At 49.2% G+C, this 12,412-nt stretch overlaps 1 protein-coding gene across 1 annotated transcript in view; it reads right to left on the bottom strand.

The window, feature by feature from the left end:
- SFRP1 (secreted frizzled related protein 1) overlaps positions 1-12,055 on the bottom strand; it is a 56,692-nt gene extending 44,637 nt beyond the window's left edge. The window contains exons 1-2 of the mRNA XM_077773124.1: positions 11,936-12,055; positions 9,560-9,716 (exon numbers count right to left, since the gene is read on the bottom strand). Of these exons, the coding sequence (XP_077629250.1) occupies positions 9,560-9,716; positions 11,936-12,055 (277 nt within the window). The remainder of the gene's footprint in view (positions 1-9,559; positions 9,717-11,935) is intronic.
- Positions 12,056-12,412: the final 357 nt, after the last annotated feature.

Genomic DNA, 12,412 nt, shown 5'->3' with positions numbered 1-12,412 from the left:
AAAAGGAAGGGGGGAGAGATAACAGTGTGGGCTGGATCAAGAGCACAGTTAACGCTGGTCAACTTGAGTCGGCTTGAAGAAAAGCCAGGAACCTTAACAGTACTTGCGAATCCATGACCTAATGAAAAAAAAAAATTTTTTTTAATAAGCTTTTTCCTCATTTCAGGCAGCAGCCCACCGGTCAAGCAGCCAGCCCACCTCCCCGGTTTGGTCCTCCCTAGCTGCAGTACAAAGGCAGACCGTTTCAAGCAAACCGGGGCTCAGGACGGCTGAACCAAGGGAGGTTTGCTTTTAAATCCCCAGCCGTCCAGGCTCGGTTCCTGCAAACCCAAGGCGAAGGTGTAGTTGGGGCTGCTTGCTGGTTTCAAAATGCAGCACCTCTCCAGGTGGGACAACGTGACCGTGGCCAACCTCAGACAAAACCGGAGGCAGTAGGTAACTGTCCCAAAGCTGCTTGGGGTGGGAAGAAATAATTCTCACTAAGGTGTTAGCTTTGGGAGGACAGGAAAAGAAAGGAAAGGGGAAAAAAGAAAAGACCTACTCAAGTCCCAGCCCGACAGCACGTCTTCTGTGTGCACACATATGCACATTGACATGTTTGTGGTGTAGAAAGCCAAAACATTAAAAACACATGTGCACTTATCAGTGTGGCTTGTGTAAATATCAAGTCCATCACTCCGGCACACATGCTACATTCAGAGCTGGCCCAGGAACCTCAAGTCAAAACCCAGGGTCCCCATTAAGGCAGAAGGCAAAAGAGTATATCAGTAGATAGACAGCCAGGCCTTCTCTGTAGGCAAACCCCCTTCCCCCAAAGAAACAGAAGTCTCCCTGCCCTCAGAGCCCCTGGGAATTTTTTGTATATTTCCAACCTTACCCTGAGGGAGAGCTGGGAGTGACAATGACTGACCCCCAGGACAGGTGACAACAGCAAACATCTCATGAAGTTCGCTAGGTCTCCACACCACTTGTATCTCGAAGTGTGGATGGAGGGAGGCCAAGGATGCCGAAACCCCACCTCTGAGCAGTGTGATACTACCACATGTGGCAAACGGGCCACAGATCTCAGAGCTCAAGGCAGGCACTGTAGGAGGTGCTGCCTTGCTGGGCCAGCTTGTTTGTAGAGCTCTGGGGAGCTTGCTTTGGACTCTGCAGACCTAATTTCTTGATGGACAGGTTCCAAGTGCAACTACCAGAGCTCATGAAGCAGCAAGGCTCTTTTCTTAAAGCACTCATGCCCATACAGCGACTGTGATTCGGCCATCCACACCGAAAGCAGCTGCATACGGTCATCCTGTCTGTCATTTCTCGGCTCATGAAAGGTGCACCAAAGCAAGAGAGTCAGAATGAAGGGAAAGAGATGAGAGAGATGGAGCGAGACTTTGGATGGCCAAGGGTTAATCCTCAAAACAATTGGTGATACTCAGCCCAAGAAGCTGGGGAAGACATTCCTCACATAGAACAGACTGCAGGAGCCTGGGCAACTGTGGCTCAATTCAAGGGGCATTTAGAGAAAAATGCTGTTTGGTAGGGGGTCCTTTTCTTTCCTCCAGCCAGGCCCTAGGTCCCAAACCAAATGTGTCTGTTTACTCACTCATTGGAACGAGTTGCGTTTGTAGATAACATCCTCTCACCTCTGAATGCACGCTTAGCTGACCTCTCACGCATGTTTGCAGTTTCCCCCAAATGGTGGGACCTCGCGTCTATCCACCATGAAAATTCCGGAAAGGAGCTACTTTCAGTAGTAGAATTCCACCAGTCTCGGAGGGTCTCAAGGAGTAAATCTCACAGTCAACACTCATGAGAGGACCTAGTCTGCACCTAGTTGTTCCTTGTGGACTTTGATCACCCCAACTCCCAACCCCCACCCCATCTTACTGCTTGGGAGAGAGGCCTCTTGGGCTGTGCCAAGGACACAGTTGTCTTGAGGACAGACAGGGAGTGTGAGTATAACTAAGAACCCAGAATCCTAAACCCAGTACACTCCTGTCTCTTCCAAAGGCCCAGCTGGAAAGGAAAGACTCGGGGTCAGCACCACTGGTAGACCAGAACCCGCACCTGGGATTCTGGAGAGTGACTGACTGCCCACTGCCAACCAGTTCACATGTCACCGGGCATAGAAGCCTGAAAACTGTACTTTAGAGGTGCATACAGTTTTCTGTCCTTTTCCATATTATCAAAACTTTGCACTTCAAAGTCTCGTCTCCCTTTCCCTAATGACAAGCATTTGTATATGTAGAGGAGAAAGTTCTAGGACAAAGATTCCTTAAACATGCTATTGATGTGACAGAGCTCCCAGAAACCGGGGTTTTAGAATGTGAGAGCTGTGAGCCAGGAGGCACACCTCCCTTCCTTGAACGGTTTAAATGAGCAGGGGCAAAATACAACTTGAAACTTGTGTTTTTCATCTCAAAAAAGTTTTGATTTTCCCATACTGCCAGATGCCCATACAGGAAAATTGGAAATGTGTTCCCTGTTGCTTCATAACACCAGCTGAAGGAGGCATTCTTCTACCTTCCCATTGCCCAAACCCAAATGTTGGGGCCAAGCAGGACCACACAGGGACCTCCTAGAGGCCTGCCTGATGGCCTTTTCTTACACACAGAGCTCCTTCCTGCCCATTCCTAGAAAAAGCCGAGAAAGTGGGGGTTGCTTTTCAGCCTCAGCCTCTTCCTCCTCTTCTGTTCCATTCATCAGTGATTTCTCTGACACCCCAAAGATACACTCAGTATCCTCTCCATCATCCAGGCCGAGAAGGTGTCCTGCCTATGGCTGGGTGGTGGTGGGTCTGGTGCAAAACAGAGAAGAGTATTCTGGTCCAGAGTCAGGAAATATGGACTAATGCCTTGGTCCAGCTCCTCACGGGCTGCATGACTCACATGTGATCCCTCTGGCCCTAGGGTTCTCATCTGTAAAACAGAACTATTAATGCCTGTCCTGCTACTCCAGAAAATAAAATACAGTGCCGGCTTTTTAATAGTTTTTTAGTATAAGTATGTCCCAGATAGGGCATGGGACATACTCATACTATAAGGTGTTCCTAAACCAAACTTCCGTGTCCTGTATTTCATCGGGCAAACCCGACACCCATCCTTCCAGCATCGCCTCCTCCCAGCAGCCTCGCCTGAACTCTTCTCATTCCATCACCTGCCTCTGCACCCTCAGTCGGATGAACTGCTCTCTCCACCCTGCACCCAGAGTGTGCGGGCGCACTTTGTTACAACACTCACATGGGTGTTGTGGGGTTTCTACTACATGACTGTGAGCCGTTGGAAGGCCAGGATCTTGTCATATTTTGTCTCACGTGGGCATCCCCAGCATCTGTCACTGTTCCAGGCACACAACCAGAGCTCAGTGAGGCCCACCATCACAAACAACGCCATCAATACACAGTACAGGGAGGCAGGTATGTGAAATACTCAAGCTAAGGGAGGCGTTATACCTCAGCATTGATTTTGCACTGCATTTCCCAAGAACCACGGTAAAAAGTAAGCATGAATAACTCACGTCATTCTCCTTGTCTGCAGGAAAGAAAAATCTTTCCTAGATCTGAATTCCAAAGGAAATGATCAGGAGCCCCTTACGCAAAGACTGTAAAGAGGGTGTGGGGCTTTTGTATTGACCCTCCTCAGGTCCACGTCCACACCCGACCTGGTGCACAGATGCTCGCAGACTCACCTCTCTCTCCCCAGGGCACGCACAGAGTAGGCTCTTCTAGAAGATGGGCAGCGGGTGGGTTGCTGAATGCAGCGGGCCATCCGAGGAAGAGAGCAGAGCTTCTGGTAAATTCTGCATGGATACTGTAGTGAACACGGAGCCCCAGGCTCTTAAGATAATCATCTTAAAAACAGGGGCTGGTACCCAGAAGTCCAGGTTTCCAGAAGCTTCTGATAATACCTGGGAGTGGAGTGGCCAAGAAAAGCTAGTAGGGGCTCTGGCCCTTTAACATCTAGTGCCAGGTTTTGGCTTCAGAGCTCAAAGCTTCCCTGGGAAGGAAAAACAGGCCTTTAGGGACCCCTCCCCCCTCCCTGGAAAGTAAAGGTGAAGTGGCACATGCTTCCATGACCGCAGCCCAGAAATCTACCCAGATTTCTCCAGAGAGGGCAGTGGCCCAGAGGCGGGACACATTCCCCAAGGAGCCCTGTGCGGATTGACCTAACCCTTCCTGGCCGGCACACCAGGCAGCCCCACCACCTTTCTCAAGAACAGCTGGGATAAAACTGAGGTGCTGGGGGGAGGAGCAGGAGACAGCCATCATCACACTCCTGCTCCCCGTCTCCTCTGCAGGGCTGGGAAAGCGATCACCCTGGGCCCGCATCTGGGCAGCGGGCTGCCTCTTGTACCAGGCTGCCTCCACTGGCTAAGGCACAGTGCCCGCCCAGTAGAGTAAGCTGTCTTCCTGCAGGCTTTCTCCGTTTGTACCCGTCCTGCCTTATCGCCTTGGAGCCTCACAAAAACCCTCGGAGCTGTCAGAGAAGTTCATTATTCCCACTTTATAAAAAAACCCAGAGTCTCCGAGTGATGGGTCCCTTTCCACCAGTTTAGCCACCACCACGCTCTGGCGCGGGACAGACACAGATCAGGAACTCGGATCTTTGGATTCCAATCCTGTTGACTCTGCATTAGGCTGAATTGCCTTTGCTCAATGTCCTTCCCTGGCAAAAGAAACCTGCAGAGCCTTCGGCTGTCCTTAATGTCTTATCATGAATTTATTTATTAGACTCTTCCAAGAGGCCAGCTAGAAGGAAAAGATAGCAGTGAAAGAGAGGGAAGGTGGAGATAGAGGTCTGAAGGTCTGGACAAGTTCATGGGGTGTTTTCCTATGGGATCCCAGGACAGAAAAAGAATAAGATAGAGTAGTGAGTACATAGAGACATCAGAAGTGGGGGGTTGGGTGGCTCAGTCAGTTAAGCCTCCGACGTCGGCTCAGGTCATGATCTCATGGCTCGTGAGTTCAAGCCCCGCGTCCGGCTCTGTGCTGACAGCTAGCTCAGAGCCTGGAGCCTGCTTCAGATTCTGTGTCTCCCTCTCTCTCTGACCCTCCCCTGCTCTCTCTCTCTCTCTCTCTCTCAATCTCTCTCTCCCTCAGAAATAAATAAATAAATAAAACATAAAAAAAAAAGAAGTGGGGGGGTTTGGGGACTGCTGCCAGGACAGGTGCTCTAGCCTGGCCGGGGTTGCAGAGGTGACCCNTCTGTGTCTCCCTCTCTCTCTGACCCTCCCCTGCTCTCTCTCTCTCTCTCTCTCTCTCAATCTCTCTCTCCCTCAGAAATAAATAAATAAATAAAACATTAAAAAAAAAGAAGTGGGGGGTTTGGGGACTGCTGCCAGGACAGGTGCTCTAGCTTGGCCGGGGTTGCAGAGGTGACCTCAGTGCTCTGTGCAGGCAGCTGCCCGTAAAACATGCATAGCTGGGGGCGCCTGGGTGGCTTAGTCAGTTAAGCGTCCGACTTTCACTTAGGTCATGATCTCGCAGTTCGTGGGTTCGAGCCCCGCGTCGGGCTCTGTGCTGACTGCCAGCTCGGAGCCTGGAGCCTGTTTCAGTCTGTGACTCCCTCTCTCTCTCTCCTAGAAATAAATAAAACATTTAAAAAAAAATTAAAAAAAAACAAACAAGCATGCATAGCTGGGCTGCCATCATGTGGATGCCCAAAAGAAAGGCTCCAAGGGAGAAAAGACTGTGAGCCACGCCAAGAGAGAAGGCTCACTATATAACCGTGAGAGAAAGACAGAGAGAGACTATACAAAATCTGATCCAGGGTGTAAGGCAGGAAGCCTCCTGTAGTCCTCTCTAGGGCCTACACGTTTCCAGAGCTCCATGATCATTCGAGGGGTGATATTTAAAATCTTTAAAATCCGGGATGGAATGACCAGTTGGGTTGCATGTCACATGAGAGTCACCTGTGCAGCCTTACACACCTGTGCAGGCTGATTCCCAGCACTGGGACAATTCCAACAGCGGTGTGAGTGGATATGCAGTTCCCAGAATGCACCATGCTGCCTCCTGCCTCTGTGCCTAAACTCATGCTGACCCCCCGGCATCATGCAAGACTCAGCTCTCCACCTTCTCTTGGCGGGCCACTCCCCAGAGCCTCTCAGCTGGAAGGGGCCAAGGAAGGCGTGTGTCTGCCCCTGGGGACCAAGGCTATCTGAGCACCTCTCCTTGAACACTCTTTGCCTGGAGTTCCTCAAAAAGCTTCCTGTGGACAGTAACTATATCTGTTTTGTCCTTCCGTCTCCGGGACTTAGTTCAGTGCCTGCCACACAGCAGGTGCACAGTGGGCCTGAGGTCATCGAAGGAGATCGGTCCTCTGACCCAGCTCTAAGCATTGAGAATTAAGTGCAGGTTGGTAAGTGGGACACTCTGGAAAGATTTTAAAATAGCCAGCCTTAGAAGGCATGCACCTTGACCTTTCCCTCTTCTTCCTGCCTAGAATTCAGGTGGGATCTCAAGAGGTACAGCAGTTGGCTCCCAACCATGAGACCACACCCATGAAGATAAATGCCCACATGCTAAGGCGGAGGAACGGAAAGATGGAGAGAGCCTGGTCTGTAAGAAATGACTGGATGGCCTGCCCTGGGATGCTTGTCAGGTGAGACCTATAATCTCCCTCTCACTTTTTGAAATCCAAAGTCATTTGGGTTTTCTCTTTCACACAGCTACAAACAAACCTAACTGGCACAGATCTGTAGTTTAGGGACTCCCCATGCAGACAGAAAACTCAAAGGCTTAAAGTTCTAATTTTTACTCGTCCCCTAGGACTCTACTTTTCAAAGTTTGGTCTCCAGACCAGCAGCATCAGTATCTTCTGGGAACTTGTCACAAATGCAAACTCTCAGGCCCCTCCCCCGACGTGTCCAATCAGAATCTGCATTCTAACAAGATTCCCAGATGAATTTTATGCATAGTTAAGACTGAGAAGCACCATCCTAAGAAATCCTTCCAGGTGCCTGCTTTTCTCTTGTTTGGATTCCGATAGCTGCAAAGCACCCTATTTCCAAGTGTCGGGGGATTTGTTTCACAACATGCACTGCCTGTGTCTATAGCCCTCGATTTAGCATTCCGCTCGAAGGACCCACTTTTGTGAACAGGAGACTAAGTCACAGACAAGCTCCTCAGCCACCCCAGGTATAGAGCATTCAGACAATTCTCTCTCTCTCTTTTTTTAATGTTTATTTGTTTCTGAGAGAGAGAGACAGAGCGTGGGCGGGGGAGGGGCAAAGAGAGAGAGAGACAGAGAATCTGAAGCAGGCTCTGCGCTGTCAGCACAGAGCCAGACACAGAGCTCGAACTCATAAACCTCGAGATCATGACCTGAGTCAACATCAGACGGTCAACCAACTGAGCCAGCCAGGGGCCCCTCAGACAACTCTTTAATAATGAAATTAGGTTTTCTAACAGAAAGGGTGGACGGGCAACTCCCTTTCTTCAGGAAGCCACGCTGCAGAGCTGTTAGCAAGTAAAGATTAGGCAGCAAAGAAGTGCTGTCCCTTGGCCTCTCTGAAGCTGACTATACAGCAGCCAGGAGCGAACAGACCCTGCCTTCTTCCCCACGCACCATATTTTAAGCAGCTGTATATCTGGAGGCTTCTGTAATCTTCTAGCAGTTCCACACTCTATCATATTTAATATCTGTCACTGTACAAACATTGCTTTTTATCAATCCTTCTAACACTCAGAGTGTTATAAGAAAGCCATAGCCCCCACCCCTCATAACTTGTCCATCAAACCCTTTGTTCTTTATTTTTAACTGGAGCCTAGACCACCAAATTACTGAATACCCAGTTTAAAGCTCCATAAATAACAACTTCCCAAGTAGAGCCACTCAGCCTTGGAGTGCTTCCCAAGTTCCGCATTAACTCCTCGGGTGTGAAGGGTTTCCAGCCATTTCGGTCCATAAATATATAACTGGCTCCTTCCTAAATTGCCACATAATCCTTACCACCATCACTTATGTTTTCTTTTATTGCCATTATCATTGGCGCCTTGACAGGAGAATAAATTACTCTTTCTAGAGGATGAAGTGTTCTCCATCCCACACCATTTTAACTCACCCACATTCCCAGATTTTTTACTTCCATCCCCTCCCCGAGGAAATTGCTTCCTTGCAATTAGCAGGGATTTCAGATTGGAGTTTATTCCATTCTCTCTTTTCTCCTGACTATAACCTCTGCCTGGACGGAGTCACATGAGAAAGAAAAGCCATCCAAGAGGTACAGTAAAACCTTGGATTGCGAGTAACTTGTTCTGTGAGTGTTCCACAAGATGAGCAAACATTTCTAATAAATTCTAAGTTGATAAACGAGCGATGTCTTGCAATACAAGTAGTACATGACACTGAATATCACATGATCACAACTGAGCCAATGATTCTTGAAATTCACTTTGACAAACAAGTGCTTTGGATTACAAGCATGTTTCTGGAACAAATTATGCTCACAAACCAAGGTTTTACTGTATTCCCAAACCCCTAAAAGCATAGAGGTAGGAAAGAAAGACACGCATCAAAGCAACCAAGTGGGATTGAGTGCAGAAGGGAGTGTTCCGGAGAGGGGAGGTGAGAAGAGTCTGGGCTGAGGAGATGTCACATTCAGTCAGGACAGCATGCTTTATCTGGGAGCATTCAGCTGCCCACTCCCTGCCCAGCCACTCAGAGAAGCCAACGGCCGTGCTAGGGCCATAGCCCTAGAACAAGCAACCAGAAACCCACCTCATTGTGACATTAGGTACATGCAGGTCCCCATAGCCCTCAAGTCTACAGTTCTGTCAGACTCGAGGACAGTTCTCTCTCTCTCTCCATCATTTTGTCCTCCTCCCCAGCCCTGGCCCCACCCAAACTATCCTAAACAAGTAGGCTCTCAGCCTTCCGGTAGCTTTCCAAAGATTGGGTAGCTGTTGTCGATGAGCATAAGTACACTTGCAGCAGATTAACGAAGGTGGCAAGGCAGAAGAGCAGGGCAGTGTGGAGTCCAAAAAGGAGAGAAGGCTCCGAAGAATGAGGTCACCCAGCCCCAGAGCCAGGAGGGACACTCTCGCAAACCTCTGTCCGCTTAGGGAAGACAGCTAAACCAGCTGGCCACATGCTGCCTTCTGTCCTCACTCCCCTGGCTGAGGTCCCCTCTAGTTCTCCAAGGGGAAGGGAAATCCTGGGTGAAGACCTAGCTTTGCAAAACACGAGGAATAAGAGGTAGCGTCGCAAGACTCATACAAGCCTCTCCTTTGTGCTTACCAGGGTATATATGATAAGTGTGTGAACCCAGGCTCTCTGTCTCCAAGTCCTCTCCCCTTATCTTTCACACATCATATATTTCTCCGGGTTGGGGCATAACTGACCCTGGAATGAAAGATCTGCAGGCTGCTCAAAACAAATCCCATGACCCGTCCTGTTCTCCAGAGGAGGGATGTTCCTGATGGGCAATGGGCTGTAGCGTAGAGGGGGCAGCAGACACAGGCTGCATGATGGGTGGATGTGGGGGAGGGAGGGCGGGGCAAGGGCAACATGCCTGCTCCTCTCAGCACCCAAGCCCGCCTTTCCGTGCCCATTCCTGGCTCGCTTACCGGACTCTTGGCCGCTCTCAACACCCTTTCCTCCCACCGTAAGGGTTACAGAAGGGACACCTTCCCCACAGCTGATTATCAAGGGCTCTTCCTGGGAGGTGAGATACCCATGGCCCCTGGGCTGGCTGAGCAGCTCCTCCCTGGGGCCAGTGCAGGGCTGGAGAGCAGAGTGCAGGGGAGGGAGGGAGCGTGTGTGGAATGCAGCCCTCTCCCCAACACTCAGAGGCCAGCCTGAGGGGCATAATAGAATACATTAGTCCACAGCCCATTCAGCGCTGCCTCTTTAAGAACAATGGCGGCAACTGAGCTGATTTTTGCCAAATGACTGGCTTTAGTCCATTCGGAGCACAGTGGAGCTCACCAGACAAAGTCCATATTCAGGACTTCATACGGGGTTGGCTAATGGACACTGGGGCACAAGCACCAGGTGACTTCCCGGGACCCCCCACTCCCCACCCCTCAAAGTAATCCAGGAATGATACTTGAGGCTAACACCAGCCACCCAGGCCCATCCCTAGACAGAGCCCACATGGGCCCAAAAGGCAGGCAAAGAAACTGCTACTTAAAGCAGGCAAGACAGCTTCATTTTTAATTTGAGTGCCCTGGCACAGTGGCTCATTCCGAAACAATCTTGGAATTTTGCATCAGAAAAACCAACTTGGCTGCTGGAAGGGAATGATGCCGTAATAACATCAACTCTATGGGAGACACCTGTTGTCGTGGATGGAACACGGAGCTAAAAAGTTTTCCGGCCTGAGGTCCTGAGCAACGTTTCCAATCTCTTCACTTCTCTGACCCTCAGGTCCTTAACTTATGAGGAAGTGGACCAGACAGGCTCTAGACCCCTTCAAACTTTGAAATTTCATGGGGAGAGCTAACTCTGACCACACTTCCTTCGCTTTACTATCCCATACTGCCTCAGGAACTCCAGAAATATCAACACTTGGAAAACTGTAGAGTGCAATAGAAATGTTAGTGGTAATCATGACCGTTGGCAAAAATCAATGTGAAGAAAAGCAATGCCAGCACCCAAAAGGGAGCTGTTCTAATGTGCTTTTTTTTTTTTTATTCCCATATTTGCCCAAGAGGGGAGGCGAGAAAGAGCCACCACGTTGGCATAGCTGTGACACCAGCAACGCACCCCCTGCACCCCCCTCGCAAACCAAACCCTCCTTCCTTTACAGTGTGCTCGTTCCTGCCGTGGACATACTCGGATCATCCTGAGGAGAAGACTCAGGACTTGGCCACAGGCTTTGAGCGCATTTCTTGGCATTTTTCTCCCTAGCTATTGCCTTATCAGTACAGCTGATACAAGAATTTTGCCTAGATTTTTGTACGCCTGACAAAATCATGCCAAAGTTTGGATCCTGAAAATGGGGGATCCTTGGAGAGAATATTGCCCTTCTGGTTTAGACTCAGACATCAGCTATTCAGGGAGATCTTTCCTAGTTAAATTGCACCCAGTCTCTCCCTATGCCCTTTTCCACCAAATCCTATCCCCTTCTCCTATTTTATTTCCCTACCTACTTCTTATGATCTTCTAACACACATGTTTTGATCATTTATTTTATTGTCTGCCTCTACCACCACTGCTACCAAAATGTAAGCTTCCCCAGGATAGAGATTTGCATCAGTTTTGTTCGCAACTGTATCCCATAGAGCAGTGCTCTGGTACCCGGTAAGCACTCGATTAATAAATGTTTGCTGAATGATGAAGGAAGGAAGGAAGGAAGGAAGGAAGGAATGTCAGAGACTGTAAAATACAAACTTATGTAATATGATTCAGATTTTGTGGAAAGAACAGCAGGAAGAGACGGGAGGCAGGCAAGGAAAGAAGGAAGGAAAAAAGCTTAAAAGCCTGGAGATAGGTACACTGAAATGTTAATTATCTCTGCTTGTTGGGATCATAGGCAGTTTGAACTGTCTTCGTTTTGTTTTTCTTCACTTTCCAAAATTTATATAATAACCATAATTTTTGAGAAAAAAAGGTAAGAGTATAAATATTAATTTTAAAGAAGAGAAGATGGGTGGATAGCATAACTGTCTTTCTCAGGCACAAGGAACAATGTGAGTCTCTAATACTAGCTTCAATTACATAGGTTCTTAAAAATCCTGCCTCATTTGAAATGTCAGGTAATTATTGCAAAAGACTTAGTGTGGGAGGGGGAGTGAGCGAGGGCTCACATTTCTGGATAATTGCCCCCATTGTCCAGGTCGGGATGCATTTGCAGTCATATTCTGCATCTTTCTTCCAGACCACACAGAAGCGAAGTATGGAGTCAGAACCCTTGGGCCAGCAATCAATCAGCATATATTTAATGAGCTCCTACTATGTGCAAAGGCCTGTTCTTGATGTGCGTTCTCCCCCTCTCTTACACATGCCCTCCTCAGCTGCTCCCTGTCATCTTGCGCCATGTGAATCTGCTTTGCTTGGGCCCCCTGTCCTCTCAGGGCACCACAGGTCCTGTCTGGGCATCTGATCGTTGCACCACGCATCTCCCTAAGAGAAGACATTCTGAGCTTCCTCCACTTGCTTTAACTGTGATCAGGGAGCATAAGAAGGTTAGAAACAGGCTCAGAGAAGTTAAACAGTCTGCTTGAGGTCACATTGTGGGTTATCTGCGGATGCCCGGCCACTTGCCTCGGGTCCCTCCACCTTGGCGGCCATACTGGGTGTGGAACAAGGGCTCCCCGGGGTAATCCACCCATGAGACGGCCATGCCAAGAGGGGAGACTTGGAAGGTCATATACCTGTCAGACCAGGGGAGTGCTTGGCAGCCGCCCTTTCCGGACGGCTGGAATTCATCCTGTAATAACTTGCCACACCAAACACACCTTTCCCGTTTGCACTGG

This window comes from Crocuta crocuta, unplaced genomic scaffold, assembly GCF_008692635.1.
Source record: "Crocuta crocuta isolate KB4526 unplaced genomic scaffold, BGI_CrCroc_1.0 scaffold177, whole genome shotgun sequence".
Lineage (NCBI taxonomy): Eukaryota > Metazoa > Chordata > Mammalia > Carnivora > Hyaenidae > Crocuta > Crocuta crocuta.
Note: the sequence above shows the minus strand (reverse complement) of the source record. Positions and strands in the feature narration are given on the sequence as shown.